Source organism: Pituophis catenifer, unplaced genomic scaffold, assembly GCF_029215685.1.
Source record: "Pituophis catenifer annectens isolate HBS135680 unplaced genomic scaffold, rPitCat1.0.hap2 SCAF_1, whole genome shotgun sequence".
In the NCBI taxonomy this organism is placed as follows: Eukaryota; Metazoa; Chordata; class Lepidosauria; order Squamata; family Colubridae; genus Pituophis; species Pituophis catenifer.
The window spans coordinates 261,603,324-261,621,591 of NW_027256881.1; the positions used below are offsets into that span (position 1 = coordinate 261,603,324).

Sequence of the window (18,268 nt, forward strand, 5' to 3'; positions counted from 1 at the left end):
CTGGGAGAGGAAGTAAGCAGTTGTAAATTTTTTTACTATTAAAAACTACAGTCTACAAATATTTAATATCTGCATGTGAAAAGCAATAGTTTTCACATTAAATATATATTTATAAATAATTAAATATGTATGAAATATGCTAAAGATTGACAATATGTATATTCCTAGAAATCTTAGTCAGATCATTACCTTACTCTCATTAGTTTTACTTAACTTAGATACTGAATCAATATCAGAAGTAAAAACAAGGCAAAAATGTAATATCCAAGATGATTATTTTGAAACAGAGTTAGGATCATTTTGTCATTCTGTTTCAGAGTATTATGTTTGCTGCTTCTCCTTCCAATTAAATTTTGATATGGAGTTTATCCATCACAGGAGAAATTGGCTTTACAACAAGAGAATTTCACATTCTGTTGTATGAAAAACAACAACCTAGCAACACTGCCTAATGGACTTTGATGGAAGTGCAGTAGAACTTATCTAAATTCCATGAGAAATAATACATTTTTTTTTCAAAAGAAAACAGCTGGATAGAGCAAAAATTCTTCATAAAACATTTATGTTACTATTGGAAATACTAATATTTGAAAAAGGTTTTTAAACAGTTTATATTTAAAAGCAATAATTGAGACTTTCCACACCAGAGTGCAGTTTCCCTGTGTTTTCTTCAGTTCAAGATTTAAAGGGCTTCCTATCTTACTGGTTTTTCAAAGGTTGCTAAAGGTTTGGTTCTTCATCTAGATCAGGGTTGTCAAACTCCTGGTCCAAGGGCCGGATGTGTCACACGCTGGCCATGCCCATGCCCGGTTTAGTGAAGGGGGAAAAAGCCCTGATACATCATGTGACACTGCCATGATGATGTGAATTTGACACCCTTGATCTAGATCTTTAGTAGGATGGCTGATACCCCTTTCTTTCTTTTCTTGATTTCCTCTGGGTTTCTTTTCTTTGCCATTATTGTTTTTTTCCTTCTGCTTTTGTGCTTTTGTATTCTTTGTTTTTAAATGTATTTGACTTCCCAGACTGGCTATCATCATCATTGGGGTGGAGAAGCAATTCAAGATGCCACTGATGATATTATATGCTTAGTATATATGATTTCAGTGTGTCTTTGTCATGTTCACCTGAAGGGGCCTTAATGAAAGCTTGTTGGTTGGAATCATGGATTGGAGCCAAGGAAGGACTTTAATGGAGACAATATTTTGATCTCCTTCCTAAATGTAATGTGATGGCCTATGGTGGCTGTTGGTATCACAGGTAAATGGCTAACAAGATGTGTTACATGACCTGAAATCTAATATACAAATTAGAATTCCCCCAGATTCCTCAAAGTAAATGTTTTTTGGAAGACTTAGTACAACAGTACTAAGTACTATACAAAACTTAAGCTTCCACAAACGTCTTGCTATTCAGAGATTTTAAGATCCATTTTCTTTAAACGTTTCTTATTTGAACCTCATTGTTATTTACAAATAAAACGTAATCACTGCTTTGGAAGATTCTTTGGGTTATCTTATTTCTGGTGAGGTCAGTCACATGCTTAAAGCTGAAAATATATAAGCATCTAAGTTCTACTGCCTCCATTATTCAATCAGCTTTCCCAAAACCCTTTGTGATAAATTTACAACTGCTAGAATGGATTTATTATATATGGGATGACTATCTGGTAAAATTAAAAGCTAGGCATCACCCACCAACCTGCCCATGGTTTTGCTCCTCCAGTCAGTGTAATAACATTTTTTCCTGAAAGAACAGCAAAAATCATCAGAGTACAATTTTACATCAAGGTGAAGGAAATACATACAAGATATAGAGCTCTGCAATTTCATAACATGCACCATTACAAAAGGAAAGTGGATAGAAGCTCAGTGGCTTGGATAAAAACTGAGCTACTTATATTGAACTGTTAACACAAATAGTATGAACAAAAATATCAGCTAATACTGTATACACAAGTCATGAGCAGTAGATAGCTGGATGCAAAGAAAGGAAATATTTGATTTTCTATTCTGCTTCTGTTTGCACTAGCATCGATTATCCTTTAGTGATTACAATAAACTCTGAATGAGCCAATTATATATGGAAATACAATACATAAAAGCATGCCATGGAAACTAACTGCATAGGTTCTTCAAGCTGTTGGAATTTTGCCTGGTATTAATTTTTCCATTTTTAAATGTGTATTGATTTAGTTAGGAAAATTGATACATTTATATGGAATTCAAATTGCAGATTTTTAAAAAGACAAATCATGCTTAAAAATGACCACTACTTCGCCTTCCCCAAAGACTGAGTGACTTCATTTATGAGTCATCGGTAGGCAACCCAGTAGTTGTCGGCTAAAAGTGGCACTCAGGAGCCCTGTTTCCCTATGATAGTTGGTGCTAAGGCTCCCTACTAACTCTCCATTAGCTTACCAGATTGGCTGAATAGTACCAGTATGATACTATTGAAATAATTTTTCATAGTAAAACTTAATAATTACTCAATAATAATCTGACTGGCATACTCCTTATGATTGTTAGAAAGGGAACTTCTCCAGTTGAAGAGTTGAAGAGGAACATTTCTGTGTGCATATATATACAAACTGTGTTTATGTATCTTACATACTGTATGTACCTCCCTGATTGGTAAGCAGTGTAATCCTCAGTAGTGAAAAGCTATATCATATTAGATTGAAAGTATGCCTGGAAAGCAGGACAATTTACCAACTTTGTTATGCTAATGACATAATACAAAAAATAGATCGCTAAAGATTTAGTAGATCATTAAAGCAGGACCAATCTACAAATGCTAATTGTTGAGCAAAGCCGAACATTCTGCATGTTGGGTAGGAAACTGTAAAATCCTATAGTTTGGATTTTCAGTCTTCTTCAAAGGAGTTGTTGAAAAAGTAAAATTGCAACACGTTGGGAATCTTTAAATATTTGGTTCAGGATCAGTACCTAAAAGGTTCAAACACATGTCAAGGTATATAGGTTTGAGAGGCTTCTAATGATTGATGCAAGGCTATTAAAGAATCTTTAATTAATTTTGAATCAAAATTAAGGACAGCACTGACAAGAAAATTGTTAGATTTTCTTCAGCCTTCAGCAGTAATCTTATACCAATGCCCAAAGGAGTCCTGTGCTTAAAATAATGTCATTAAATCAGGGACAGAGAATTAGATTAACTTGCATGTAGTTTCTCCACTCAGCTTGGCATTTTTAAAGAGAAGGGTTTCACTCCAGATTTGGTCCAAATTCAGTCCAGATTTGAACATTGCTCTGGCCCTGTAGCCTTTTCCTACTACACAGTAGCTGGTTGAGTTGCCTGCCATATAGCTCAAATTAAGACCTGGACAAGACCTAAAGAGAGATCCATGAGCCAGAAGTACATGGGTAAGGTTACAAAGTTACTTGGGCTGAGAGACGGGAGCAGGCCCAACTCATCAGTGAGTATTTGTGGTTAAGGATGGATTTGAATCTTAAATGCAGCTTCTTACTATACCACACTGACTCTCTTTGTTTTGTTGTAGACTTAAGAAGTGGCAGAAGGATACCAATGTGTAGTGGGTGCAGCAGATTCTGCTGAAGATCCCATCAGTTTTTAACTCTTAAAATCTAAAGCAGGGGTCCCTAAGCTGTGGCCCACTACTGAGCTGTGGCCTATTTGAAATTAGGCCATGTGAGTGGCTGGGCGGAGCATGTGTGCGCACATGCGCAGCTCAACTTACATGGTTGGCAGGCTGGTGGGCACTTACATGTATGCACACCAGCCCATTACTTGTGCCAGCCTGCTAGTTGTGCAGCCCAGTTCCCCTCTTCTCTCCCCCCACCAACTGGGCCACCAGGTTGGGAACTGTTGATCTAAAGGATTTGTCATTAAATGTCTTTTTTTTTTTTTTGCTTTCCATTATGCAAGGAATAACTCTGAGCAAAATTCTTTATTAAGGACAATAGGAAAACTTGCTAAAACGATCCTGCTATTATTAATCTTTCCTTGCTCATCTTTTACTATTTTTTTCCTGAGTGAAATTAATAGGAGAGAAATAGTGGATTGTTTATAGCATTGCTAAAGAGCAATGTGATAATTCCCTGAAATTGATTTGCATTTTTCTGTTAAAGCCAATGACTCATTTTGTGATGATTGATATAATGTATTTATTTCTGGAAGAGCCCAACTAACTTCAAGACCTTTTCTCTGGAGTAAATAACTGGAGGCTGCAATCAAAACCCATAAACCAGCAGATGTACTTATCCTCCATCGGGATTAATTTGCATTAAAGCCGGGAACCAATTAGAGCTTCTTTGGATATTTCAAAATTATAGAAGCTTGTGCCTTAAGACAACTTTCAATGAGCTAAATGTACACAAGCAAATGAACTGCATAAATTTCACTATCGGTTGGTATAAATTCATCGTATTAGAAGGATGAACCCAAATTATGTTATACAGGCATGTTTGAGAGTGACCACAATGGCTTTTACTTTGTCTGTTGCTTATGGAATCAACAATGGGTTAGCTGAGCAATTGTGAGACAAAGATCTTTGGCTTACTCTAACATCTGATTTCTTTGCTAGCTGTAATAAAAATACCAAAGATTCAGGTGTCTGTCCTCTTCCTGGACTGCAAGCAGTAGGAAGGAAAATGATGTACCTAACTTACTCTGCATGATGGAAATATAGACAAGGAAGAAGATCTTCTGCCTCTCCTAGCCATACCCAGTGCTATGAATCCTGTCATATTGTTCCCTACATTAAAAACTTCCCAGACAAGATTCCCCAGTGATTGGATCAACACAGCGATCCTTGAAGCAACAGTATCCCTCACAGAGTGTAGTGTGTTTGTCAATGATCCCTGGTGGTGGGCTCATACTAGAATGCAGTATTGCAGTCTAAGTCTGCCCACATCTTGGAGTTCAGTCTTGATGGATCTCAAGGTGACTCAGCCTTCCATCCTTCTGAGGTCAGTAAAACAAGGACCCAGATTGTTGGGGGCAATATGCTGACATTGTAAACCGCTCAGAGAGGTGCAGTCCAAGTGCTATTGCTACTGCTATTAATAAAATACTATGATAGCTATAAATAAATGAGCTCGTTAGCAAAATACATTCTTAATTTAACAAGTGACAAAATTAAGCATTTTATTGTTACCTGAAAGGCATCCTAATGTTCATTCTTTCAGCATATTTGCAGAGTGTGTCCCAAGGACAATGAATTTTTACAAACATAATGTCATTGTTTGTAACAGCTGGCTGCAAAAAAGAAACAATGTGACAGGCACAAATCTTTCAGATCCAGCATTCTCTGCTGGATTGTGGCATTCTCTGTATTTTCCTCTAAAAAAGTTCACATTTAGTTACGTAAGTGTATGGTATTTAAACTATCTACTTGGACAGAAGAATACAGATATTGTATTGTATAAATATCCTGTATGTATTTCTTCTTGGTCAAAAAAAGAGAGGAAGATTGGCTTACCTGTAATCTAGGATTGCAGTTTATCAAAGAATAGAGTTATTACAATTGTTCAGAAGCTTCATGGCTGTTATCCTATAAGGCCATAAGTTATTTTTTTGACTATTCTTAATAAATTACAGAGCAATCCTTCAGATAATGGTGAAGAAGGGAGTGTTGTGTCAGGCCTGGCAGTCATCTTTTACGTTGGGCCTTCAGGCCTGCCACATTTTTTTACTGTGATGGGAGGGGGGATTGCATAGAGTATGGGTGATATGTAGTCAAAATAACATTCCTTTCTCAGAGAGTCAAGGATGCATTGCCTTGGCACCTGGAGTTGGATGACTGGGAGGTGTTTCTATTTTGGACGGTGGATAATTGGAACGTGATGGACATGTGGGTGCTGGGCAGGGACTTGAACTTTCATGGGTGGGGAAAACCTGGAAACTTTCAGATTTGGGTTTTCCCAGATGTGCCAATATGACATCTTGTTGTGGCCCCGCCCTCTGAGCCTATCTCATCGGAGGAAGAAGGCTCCAAACATGAAGAAGAGAAGTCGGCCAGGCCTCCCTCTCCAGGCCCCTCCCCTCTGGCATTGCCTCAAGTGCCGGCCGAGGAAGAGGAGATTAGCCAGGAGCCAGGTGTCTCCGATGAGAGCGAGGGAGGTGATCTGTCATTCCTGGATCCACGCCAACGAAGGCGTGATAAACAGTTGCAGCAGCTAAGGAGGCATGCCAGGGATTATAACTGAGTCACTGGACCACACCCCAGAGACTATATAAGAGAGTGTGGTGGCCGTTGAAAACTCTGTGATGAACAAAAACTAACTCTGGCTAGTCACTTGAACAACATGTAAATCAGCCGAAGGGATATTGTTTGAGCTGGACTATTTACAATTCGTATGTATTTTATGTTATCTGTTGAAGTAAAGCTCTTGGCAGACGGTGCTTGTTTTGTTGCCAAGTTTAGATAACGACCTGTGTGCGTGCCAAGTGCTTTCTTAACCCTCGGCTGGCTGTGTTTGTGTGTGTGTGGAGACGGGGACAGAACATATCTCTAATAAAATGTAACTTTGAGGAAACTCAAGTCTCAAGAGTTTTCTTTCATTGGGGGTGTTACTTGGAACCCTGACATGTTGGCTAGTTCGTGGCAGAAAGGCATATATCCAAGCAATTCTATATGCTCAAGAAAACTGCACATATAATCTAATATTACAGGTATGTTCTGCCACAAATAGGACCTTTTGGAGGCTGAGGAAAGACCTTCCAGTTTCCAGGCTTCTAGTTCATGCTACTCTCACAAGGCTGAGGAGAAGACAATAGTCCCTCCCCAAATCTGCCTCCCCCCTCCCCAAATCCCTGTTTTTATTTTATACTGCAAAGCAATTGACAATTTGTCATTTTCCCCCCTGTGCTTTATGATTGTTCTGTTGTATTTATGATGAAGCCAAATTTATTTGGTGAGAAGTGGCATCATTTTTTCCTAAATTTATTTAGGGCATAAATAATACTTTAAAATCTCACTGCCACTAGCCCAAAATGTCCTTTTCCTTAAAGAATTGCATCTTAGATGGGAGAGGAGGTTATAAATTGCCCCTCACTTCTCAGAAGTTTGGTTGATTCTGAACAATTTGTTATGATCAGATCAAACAATAAATTGTTTTTCCTTAAAGAAGTCCATCAACAAAACTCTTCCGTACTCATTTATAGAATTATTTTTAGCTTTTCACATGGACTACTAGTTTCTCTCTTTTTTCCTTTTTTTAAAAAAAACATTTATTTGCTTTTTTCCCTCCTTCCTCCCCTACTTTTTACACTATCTGTCAAGCTGCCCATTTTCTTAACCAGTCCTCTTTTCTACTCTACAAGGTCTCCTATGGTTTCTTTGAAGGTAAAGTCCAGTTAATCCTGCAATCACTTCAGTAAGATGCAAATCATCTAATGGCTTTTCCTCACAGCAGCAGTCATTTTGAGCAAATAGAAAGCGCTACTCACCTCTCTTTCTAACATTAATCCTTCCGCTCGTAAATTCTTTTCAAACGTGCTTCTTTTCTCAATTTGAGGATTGGATTTTTTGTAGACTAAAATGTAATCAATACGTTTTTTGCCATCTTTGAAGAACAAACCCGATGTTGCCAGTGCAGACATGTCACTCTGAAAGAAAAAGGGGATATATAATGGACATCTTAAACATAGCAAAACAGTCCAGGCAATGATTAAAAACATGGGATGTATTTTTAGGAACAATGATTTCTTTTTAGCCTGAAGAATTATATCCAAGACAGAAGAGAAACCTAAAAGAAAGTACTCCTTGCTCTTTCTCAAATTTTTTAAAATCATTTGTTCCTTAAAATCCACAAATTTAGATAAAGGTAAACAGGATATTGGTGAATATCCTGTATAGTCCTGTAAATTTATATGATGTCTCCTTAGCAGGAGGCAGATATGGGACTCAATAAGTAGGTTGATGGTACAAAGTGAGTTACAAAAGATTTTTTTGTAAGAATTTTGAGAACTTTGCTTCTTTGCTTACTTATCTTGATGGGTCTCATAAAGGATCAGTAATAATACAGGAGAACTCCTCTAATGTTATCCTATAATACATCTTGGTAGGTTGGACGACTGACTAATAAACTCCACGATGAAGCAGAGATTTTGAACCTCAGACTCCCTAATTGAGGTTTTAACCAGCACATCTCTTTTTAATTGTGTTAAGCATACAATTATTAAAGTACAGGTATATTTATGGTCAAAAGCCAAAATATCAAGCATACAATCCAAAATAGTTGGGTGAAAACAAGTGGAAGAAATTGGAAATTAAAAATTATTCATATTAGAATGGTTTTATTAAAAGTAAAATCACTATGTTAAGTCTATTTTCTGAGTACATGTTATTATTTTAATCTTTCCTGCCTCAAAACAGCACAGTTTTGAGGCAGGAAAGTGTTCAGTTCAGTTTTGGAAAAGGCAGCATGGAAGAGTTCTCAGGTTGCCAATCTGTTATCCAGATATCAGTGGCAACATTTTGAATTCCAATCCATCCTTCCTTGCAGTCTCAGTAGCCCTGAAGCTGCTTAGCTTTGACGGTTTTTTGCCTTTCCTCAGAAACAAGGGCAACTGTGATGCACATAAAAAAAAAATAAAAAGTAGGCCTTCAATCACATAACTGTGGCTGCCCTCTGACTTTTACGACCCTCCCTGTGAACATCCTGCTCAGAAACCAGTACAAACTATTCCACAGAGATAGTCAATCTCCATGAAGATTTTTTAAACACATCGTCCTCGCCTTTCCTATAAAGCATAATTAAATCCTACCCTTGAGAAACACCTTTCATGGCTTTGAGGCCTAGGTTTGACAACGACTTCCACTTTTGTTGTGACAAAACAAAACAATTCATGAAATGACAAAACAGAAGAAAGTCAGCAAAATTCTGAACTCAAATGTTGCAGGTTGCAATTTGTTTCAGTTTCAGGAATATTTATAGCCTTTGGATGAGCTTTTCAGTAATAACCAAACTCCTATATGGGAGTTTGATATAAGATATAAGAACAGAAGAAGGACAAGCAAGAAAATAGATTTGGTATCTATCCAGGTGCAACTGCTCCTGATTTATTGACTCTAATACATTATTTTGTTCATTATGTATACAGAATATCAGGGAGCAGCAACACTATAGTACCTATTAATAAAGAATAGCATCAGATTCTACTAATAGAGAAGAAATAGGTTCAGCATTTCTCTCTTTTGTGTCCTAGTCTTATGCTTCAGATGAACCGGGCCTGGTGGCTCAGCAGACTGATAGCATTGTGATTAACACCAGCTGTCTGCAATTACTGTAAGTTTGAATCTCACCAGGCTCAAGGTTGACTCAGCCTTCCATCCTTTCTAAGGTAGGTAAATTGAGGACCCAGTTTGTGGGGGCAATAAGCTGACTTTGTATAAATATACAAAAGTATGAAGGCTATTGCTTAACGCATTGTAAGCTGCCCTGAGTCTCCGGAGAAGGGTGGCATATAAATCAAATTAAAAAGAAAAAAAAACTGATTCAGAATGACAGAAAAGTGTAATATTCTTGGTAAGTGGAAATCACGAGCAAGTACTATGTTACACATACCATAATTCTGTTATCAGTAAAGTTGATGTTTAACAGGATGGAGGAAATGTGGGAAAAATATAATTAGCTCTATAAATATTATACACCATCCCTGAGCTCTCTTTTTGTACTAGAGCAGAAAATGTAAATATACAACAGGATAAGTGATTTGCTCTTGTTGGGATTCCAGCTAGTCAGTTATCATCTTTCAGGTTATTTACTTATTTACTTGATAAATATCCCATTCTCTATTTTCCCTTTATTAGTGAATCTATCTCCTGCCCTTATACTCATTCAGAAATCTATGGCCACTGTTAACACACAATCCTTGATGAATTGTTTTGTATCACCCCAATATCATTTTGTTTCCCCTGATTTTGACTTTTTCTAAAGGATATGTATGGGACAAATTGAGAGATAGTGTAATTCTACTCCCCAAATTTGGGAATTCTATAAGTCTTCAATATTTCCTTCTTGGTGCTCCTTCACCTCATTAGAACCCACACAATGAATCAGGTCACTATTAGTCTTTGGCAGCTTGTCCTATTCTTGTTCTCTCCAGACATTTTGAATTGCAGTTCCTAGAAGTTCATACCTGGAAGGTGCCAGGTTGAAGATGAAATTATGCACTTGAAGTTTGAATTAATTAATATTCTACAACCAGTTTCTGGGGGAAACAGGGTATTACTTTAGCTGTGTTCTGAATAAACAACAGAGAACCACAGGCAATAGATTCTGATGATTTAAAAATGCATTAATTCAGGTGACGACACCTCTCCGACCTTCTAGGAGATAAAACATACTGCAAGGTTGGGCTTAGTTAGGCAGGTGATTTACCAGGAAATACTAGGACTGTAGCTAAACTGCAAAATCAAAGAAAGCACTGGCAAATGTATATACTGCTGCCAAGAAAGCTGCATAGATATGTCTATGATGTCCCCAGAATTCCAGCTTCCCTCAGCAACTTTATTTTTTTAATGGTAACTTTTTAAATATGGAATTAAAGCTGCCTCATGAGAACCAATGTCCCTTTTATAGAATGAATCACAATTCTGCATTAATAAGTTCCAGACTGCACTGCATCAAGCTTTATTTCTGACTATGTTGTCACCAACATGGCTAAAGGGAGATGTATTGGATAATAGCTCCTTCGCTGGCTGGCACTCCACCAAGCTCATTGTAGCCATTTGTTGTCCTGATGTTTTCCCATTTCTTTGGTGAAATGCAAAGAACTATCATCATAAAAGTTATCCCTTCTATTCTCCACTTTTCTACCAGTCAGCTTGAAATAAAAGAACGTGCTGCTCAGCTTGTTCTTCTGTAATCTTTGCAGTCAATTATTCATCACCTTAACTGACCTCTCAAGACAAGACAAGAAAGTAAGACTGGAAAAAAGTGATATATATTTCCAGAAATGCAAACAGTTTCATCTATACATTGAGCCTGCTGCAGCTCATTCATGTCATGATATTAATCAAGAGTGGGCCATCTTTTGGAAGCCAAAGGCCAGACGTTTTTTAGGCGGGCAACTGGATGGATAAGATTCATCAAAAGGAACAGTACTGTAAACTTTATGGGGTCTTGACATACACTGTGCCATGTTCTCTCTCTTACATTTTGCAGGTAGATGAAGTCTATTTTAGCATGTCTTTGAACATTATGTCACTTGGGGGGCAATCTTAATTTGGAAGAAAACTATGGAAAATCAGTGTGTTTAATTTTATTAGAAAATGCTTTTGGCTCCTGTAAATAATTTTAGAAGTCTTCCTGACAAAAGCAATCAGCAATAGCAATCCATCCACAACATTTCAACCAGCATAACAACTGCCTGTCTGACCTTGAGATAACTGCTTGAGATAACTGCTGAAGTGCTTGTCTCTTCAAAAGGTTGACCCTTCCCACCCTGTTGACTGAAGAAATAATAATAATAAAAAATATGAAATGATGCAATTTCTGGATTCTTGACTTTGCCAAGAGAAATCATAACATCAAGCTTGCTTTGGCATGGGAAGTGTTAGTGGGTATGAGTCAAGCATACTAAAACAACAGGTGTTCTGCTACCTTGAAGGGAGATGGCAAGAGAATAATTAGCAAACAAATTAATTTAACAAGGACTTATGTCAGTGTGTACACATTGTGACTATTTTGAGACAACCCAGGAGCAAAATACAGTAAACAGGTTTGTCTTTCAAATATTGGTTTATCTACAAGGAATATATACATACACGTACTAGGCAAAATCAGGCAATCAATCATCAACTATAGCACGGACGCACACACGGAGAGAGAGATATGCCCTTTCTTATATTACAGCTTCTTAAAGGGGTAGCAGTCAAATAGCCCTGCTGACTCATTGCTACCATTGCATCATGGTTACAGTGTTACAGTACTACAACATTACTGCAGCTGGTCAGCTATTAAATCATCATTACCCTGACAGCTTAGATAATTCCCCCTTCCAATAACAAGGGGCTTTTACAAGTTTCTTTCAGCATATTCCTTGCAGAGCAGAATTAAACACCGACAATCTGTGCCATAACCTTTGAGAATCAGAGATGAACTTGGAGAGGTTAGTCAGATATGAATTAAGCCTAGGAAATACAAAAAGCTTGAAAAAGAATCTCAGATTCCTCCCTAAATCATTAGAACTGTGTTTCTTATCCTTGGCAGCTTTAAGATGAAAGAACTTCAACTCCTAGAATTCCCCAGCCAGCATAGCTGGCTGGAGAATTCTGAGAACTGAAATCCAAACTTCTTAAATTTGCTAAGGTTATGCAACACTATATTAGAATAGGAGAGGGAGGAAAAAACTTCAACCCAGGTTCCAAAATGTTATTACTGAAGACTCTCTCAATAGTTCCAGACTAATTTTAGTTCCAAGGACAAGGGTTTCCTTGAAGGGCTGACACATTCTGGGGAAGGTTTGTTTCCTCTCTGGATGAAGAGGAAAAGGGATCAACTCCTAGTCTTATCCTTGCAGTGAGTCTAGAGGTGGGATTCAGCCGGTTTGGACCGGTTCAGGTGAACCACTAGTGGCGACCTGCGGGTGGACCTACCCCTGCCCACCCACCTGGGCGCAATCCCGCCCTATATCGCTGTGTTTTTGACACCACACGCACATGTGGATGGTGCGCACAAGTGAATTGCCATGTTGTTTGATGTCGTACACATGTGTGGATGGTGTGCATGTGTGAATTGCCATGTTTTGTGATGATGCACACATTTGTGGCTGGCGCACGCATGCTCACATTTCTGGTGCTAGACGAACCGGTTGTTACAGTATGTGAAGCCCATCTCTGAGTGAGTCCCAGTCTCTAACAGTGTTGATACAGATAACTGAGGATCAGAAATAAGTTACTTAAGATAGACTTACCTCTTACCTCACTCATACTACCATGTTTCCCCGAAAATAAGACCGTCTTATATTTTTTTGAACCCTGAAATAAGTGCTTGGCTTTATTGCCACGCACTCAAAAGCCTGATTGGGCTTATTATCAGGGGATGTCTTATTTTGGGGAAAACAGGGTAGCTACACTTCACAGCCCACAAGAAGAACATCAGCTCTGGGTAGAGAGCCAGAAGACAGAAAGGAGTAGGAGTGGACTTTTGCCACCATGCTGTGGAAATAGCACTGCTTCTTAGTAGCATATGCCCTTGATGTATCAATTATTTGCAATCAGATCTGTTAGGTACTGGCTGTGAATTAACAGAGGCTGAGAACATGTTTACTAATGGCTTTACGCAAAGGGATTTAATGCTGAAAGAATCCATTTTCATGTACATCAGACCTTGACACATTTGATCCCGAATGTCCTGTTTTGCTAGGTGTATCTTTCTACATTGCTCTTCCAATCCAGGCTGCCATGTGGGGTTTGTTTCTTGGAATCTTTAATCCTCTGCTTCATCCTGGCCATATGTTTGCCTTGCCCTTTGAATCAAGCTTTGACTGTTTTGGCTTAGACTAAATCAAGTTAACACTTTTTGTAAATAATCAGAGATATGGACTTAAGGCTTCCTGAAAGTTGGCAGGTCAGGGCAGTGGATCCTACAATGAAATGCCATTCAGTTATTTTTGCCTCTTTTGGAATCCCATTAGAGCACTGTTTGGTTTTATCTACATTTCAACTGTTCCCTAAGAAGAACTGTTTTCAATTTTATTCCCAAATCTACCATTAATTCACAATTGATTTTATTTCAGTGTGACTGATATTCAGTATCACTTGAAAATAGGCTCTATTGTAAAAAAATAAGGGGGGGGATTGTCTGGTGTAGATATATGACTATCATGGCAAATCCTTCATTAATGAGAAACTACAGAGCCTACAGGTAACAAAAGGGGAGTGTTATTGTTTTAAATGTGATTGTTGTGGCACATTTTGTCCAGCAGAGGGTATTGCCCAGGATAACTTATAAAAATTCTGCATGAGACAAAATGCTGGAAATGACATCTCATGCTGACATTCCTCACTATTTCTTTCAATAAAATATAGAAAACCTATGCTAATATATTATTGTGTCACATTTTGTAAAAAAAGAAAAAGGGTAATTGCTAAGCATAAATCTCAGTTAAGTTCTGTTGCGTAATTTTAAGGATCAGACTCAATAAATGATTCAAGAATGAAGTATTCAAACATTAACACTATTTATTTACAGTAGGCATTCTATATTCTCTGAGTGATTGTAGATAGAAGCAAGGAGGAGGTGCATACAACTCCTTTTATATTAACAAGGCGGAGTAAAGGATGGGAGTGGTTACATATGAATATATTAAGAGAGGAAGAATAAATTAACCCCTAATACCCCGTGTATATACAATTCCCCTATTAGAGAATAAGGGGAATTTACTTGTGACAAATCCCCCTCTAAATGCCGATTCGATATACAACAATAATTACATTCAGATTCAGAACAATACAAAACTTGCAATTTAGAAGTTAAATATTTGTGTTGTTTAGATGGCAAAGGCTTAGTCAATATGTCAGCTATTTGTTCTGATGTTTCGCAGTGAACTGCTTTAATAAATCCATCTTGAGATAATTGTCTCACGTGCTTGAATTTTATATCTATATGTCTGGATCTTTGGCCAATAGCATCAGATCTAGATATCTCAATAGCAGCTTTGTTATCTTCATGTATGATAAATGGTAATGAAGGATTTTTCCAAATATTTGATAATAAATCATTAAACCATACAAGATTGTTGGAGGCTTTAGACAAACAAACATATTCTGCCTCGGTTGTTGATGTAGCTACTAAATCCTGTTTTCCAGTATACCAGTAAACTGGACAATCGTTAAGAAAAAATATATAACCTGATGTGCTTTTTCTACATATGGTATCACCTGCCTAATCCGCATCAGCGTAACAAGTGAGGACGGGCTCTTTGACATTATTAGGTTCCAGTAGTAAACAGAAGTCTAAGCTGTGCTTTAAGTACCTTAATATTCTTTTAACGGCTTCCCAATGGTACATTAAGGGTTTGCTAACGTACCTGGATAACAGATTGAGGGGCAAAGCAATATCAGGTCTAGTCCAATTAGAAATATACAAAAGGGAACCAATAACTGATCTGTAAAGTGTATTATCCTTAAATTCAGGGGATGATTCATCTATGTTTCTTAAGAAATCTGTTTGCATAGGAGTGTCACAAGACTTAGCATCTTTCAAATTACACTTGTTTAGGAGTTCTATAATTTTATCTTTCTGAGAAAGTTTGAATCCTTTTTTGGTTTTACTGATTTGAACTCCAAGTTATTGGGTCTTGGAGCCCAATAGGAGCCCAAGGATATTGGATCCTTCCCCAATGATTTTAAAGAAAAATGTTCATTTAGTTTTGTTACAAATGTATCTCTTTTTTCTTTATGTTTACCGATATACAAAATATCATCCACATAAATTAACACAAATTCTAAGGAATCACCCTCTTTTTTGACAAAGAAACAGTTGTCTGAAGTGGTGGCATTGAAATTCATAGTTTTGAGTACTTTGACTAAACATTCATACCAATGTTTGCCAGATTGTTTCAATCCGTACAAACTTTTATTCAATAACCAAGTTTCATTTTTGTTTGTGTATTGACTATGAGGTGCCCTTACATATATCTCTTTATCAAGTTTTGCGTGTAGATACGCAGTCTGTATGTCATATTGAAATACATCAAGGTTAAGTGCAGATGCTATAACTAAAGCTGTCTTGACACTCTCAGTCCTTACTGTGGGAGAGTATGTGTCTGTGTAATCCTCAGGATATTTTTGAGCATAACCTTGTGCAACTAATCTAGCTTTATATAATGTGTTGCCTTCTTCCAGATTTTTAATTTTGTATATCCACCTGGTGCCTATAATAGTTTTATCCTTAGGTGCAGGTGTAGGTGTGAATACATTTAATTCTCGTAGACTGTCCATCTCCTTAGCCATGGCTGATTCCCATCTTTTTCTTCCTTCAGTGGGGAGCTTTAATACTTCCTCGTATGTGTTTGGCGTTGATGTTTCACTATCCATGTACATTACGTAATCTTTGTATTTGCTTGGCACTTGATTTCTGTTACATCTGATTGTTTTTTCTAGTTTGCTATCGTTATCGTGTAGGTATCTTGCCTCTTTTTTTGTTAATGAATCTGTCTTTATTCTGTGTTGACTATTTGTCCATGTTTTATTTTTGTTTCTATGTGTGTTGTGATTGCGTTCTTCTCTATCTATTTTATTTTGATGCTCAGTGTCTAAATTTGTGGTTGGGAATATTTCATTAAGATGTATTTTAGACCAATTGGCCTGTTCATGAAATACAGCTGTTCTAGAAATTATAAATTTGTTGTTATTATCAATAAATCTGTACCCTTTTGTGCCTGTTTCATATCCCATGAATCTAAGTCTTCTGGATACGTTCTCCCCTTTACGCCTCAATTGTTTTGGTATGTGTACATCCGCTGTGACTCCAAATATGTGCATGTGTGTTATTTTGGGTTTTCTATTGTACATTAATTTGTATGGTGTCTTGTTTATAATGCTAGACCAAGTTCTATTTTGTGTATAATTGGAGTATTGTAATGCTTCTGACCAGAATTGTTTTCCTAAGCCAGCATCTTCTAATGTGCATCTAATCATGGTTTGTAGTGTCGAGTTCTTTCTCTCTACTACTCCATTTTGGAATGCAGAGAAAGGGCTAGACGTGAAATGTAGCATCCCTTTGTCTTTTAGCCATTGGGAGAATTCTTTTGACATGAATTCAGATCCCCTATCTGTCATGATTTGTTTTATTTTAATATTATGTTGTGTTTCTACACGTTTGTAAAACTCTTTAAATTTTTGAAATGTTTCATCTTTGTGTTTTAAAGTGTAGACAAATCCATAACGACTATAGTCATCTACAATAGTCAGAAAATATTGTTTTCTATATGTGATTGATGGTGTTAATGGACCAACCAGATCCATATGTACCAAATAAAAAATTTGATTAGTTGATCTTGTTGCCTTTCTTGGTTTGGGACTAGTTTTGAGTTTTGTGGACTTACATACTGAGCATTCCAAATAGTTTTTACAATTTTTTATTTTAACACCTTCAGCATGTTCAATCATTTTTTGTACTACAGGAAAACTAGCATGTACCAATTTCCTATGTAAAATATGCGCACATTCATCGTGGATTGGTTTTCCAATTGTAGGTTTTTTGTTATTGGATGTGTCATTAATAGATGTGTCTTTGTGGCTATGAATTGTTTCATGTTCCTCATTATCACTATTGCTATTGTCTTCATTCTCTATGTTATTGTCATCTTCCATGTTAGAATCAATATTGTGTAACCATTTTTCTTTTATAACCAAATATGGTAGACCTTCTTTGATAATCACACTACCCAAGCTTGTTTTGTCTTTCTCTAATGTTGCTTTTCCTTTTGAGAATACTATGTTTATGTCAGAATCTCTACTTAGTTTTATTGCACTAAGTATGTTATGAGGTATTTCTGGTATTAATAATACCCCCTCTATTTTTCCTAGACCCGGTAAGTTTACATTTCCTCTACCAATAACTTGGACTTTTTCTTGATTGGCTACCTTAATTACAAATTTATCTTCTACAAATGAAGATAATATATTTTTGTTATGTGTTGTGTGATTAGTTGCTCCAGAATCAATGAGCCAATCATTGTCCCCTGAGTGTTGTATGTTAGTTATATTATGTTTATTTAATCCATTTAGTGATCCAGACTTTTTATCTCTCGAATTATCCCTGCCCCCTCTATGTTCTCTATAATTAGGTGAGCTTCTATATCTATGTCTATCAATGGATGATTGTCTGTTATGGTATCTACTTCTATAGTCATGTTTTTGTCTTTCTCTAAGGAATTTAGGACAATCTCTTCTACAATGTTCTTTGGATCCACAATTGTGACATTCAATTGATTCTCGATATTTTTCTTGAAATACTACTCTCTTACTTTGTCTATGTTCTATGTGATTATTACAGCGACTCCTTCTTGAATTATCTTCAGCTATTAGCTTATTTGATAAATTCTCTATGGATAAGTATCCTAAATTAATTGTGTCTAAATGTGATATATAGTTATCCCACGATGGGTCTAATGAATTAATGATAACACTTTTCATTGTTTGATCTGAAATTATCTCTCCCCTTAAATGTAGCTCTGCTCTGATTTTGTTTAGAGATATCAAATGTTCACTTATAGTAACCCCTGGCTTTATCCTAGCTGAGAAGAAATCTTTAGACATTCTTGTAGTAGT

General features: G+C 36.9%; 1 protein-coding gene across 1 annotated transcript in view; it reads right to left on the reverse strand.

Moving 5' to 3' along the window:
* The window catches only part of LOC139327657 (anoctamin-3-like), a 75,152-nt gene extending 67,562 nt beyond the window's left edge, over positions 1 to 7,590 (reverse strand). Inside the window, exons 1-3 of the mRNA XM_070957544.1 lie at positions 7,432 to 7,590; positions 5,138 to 5,238; positions 1,702 to 1,746 (exon numbers count right to left, since the gene is read on the reverse strand). Of these exons, the coding sequence (XP_070813645.1) occupies positions 1,702 to 1,746; positions 5,138 to 5,238; positions 7,432 to 7,584 (299 nt within the window). The 5' untranslated portion in view covers positions 7,585 to 7,590. The remainder of the gene's footprint in view (positions 1 to 1,701; positions 1,747 to 5,137; positions 5,239 to 7,431) is intronic.
* Positions 7,591 to 18,268: the final 10,678 nt, after the last annotated feature.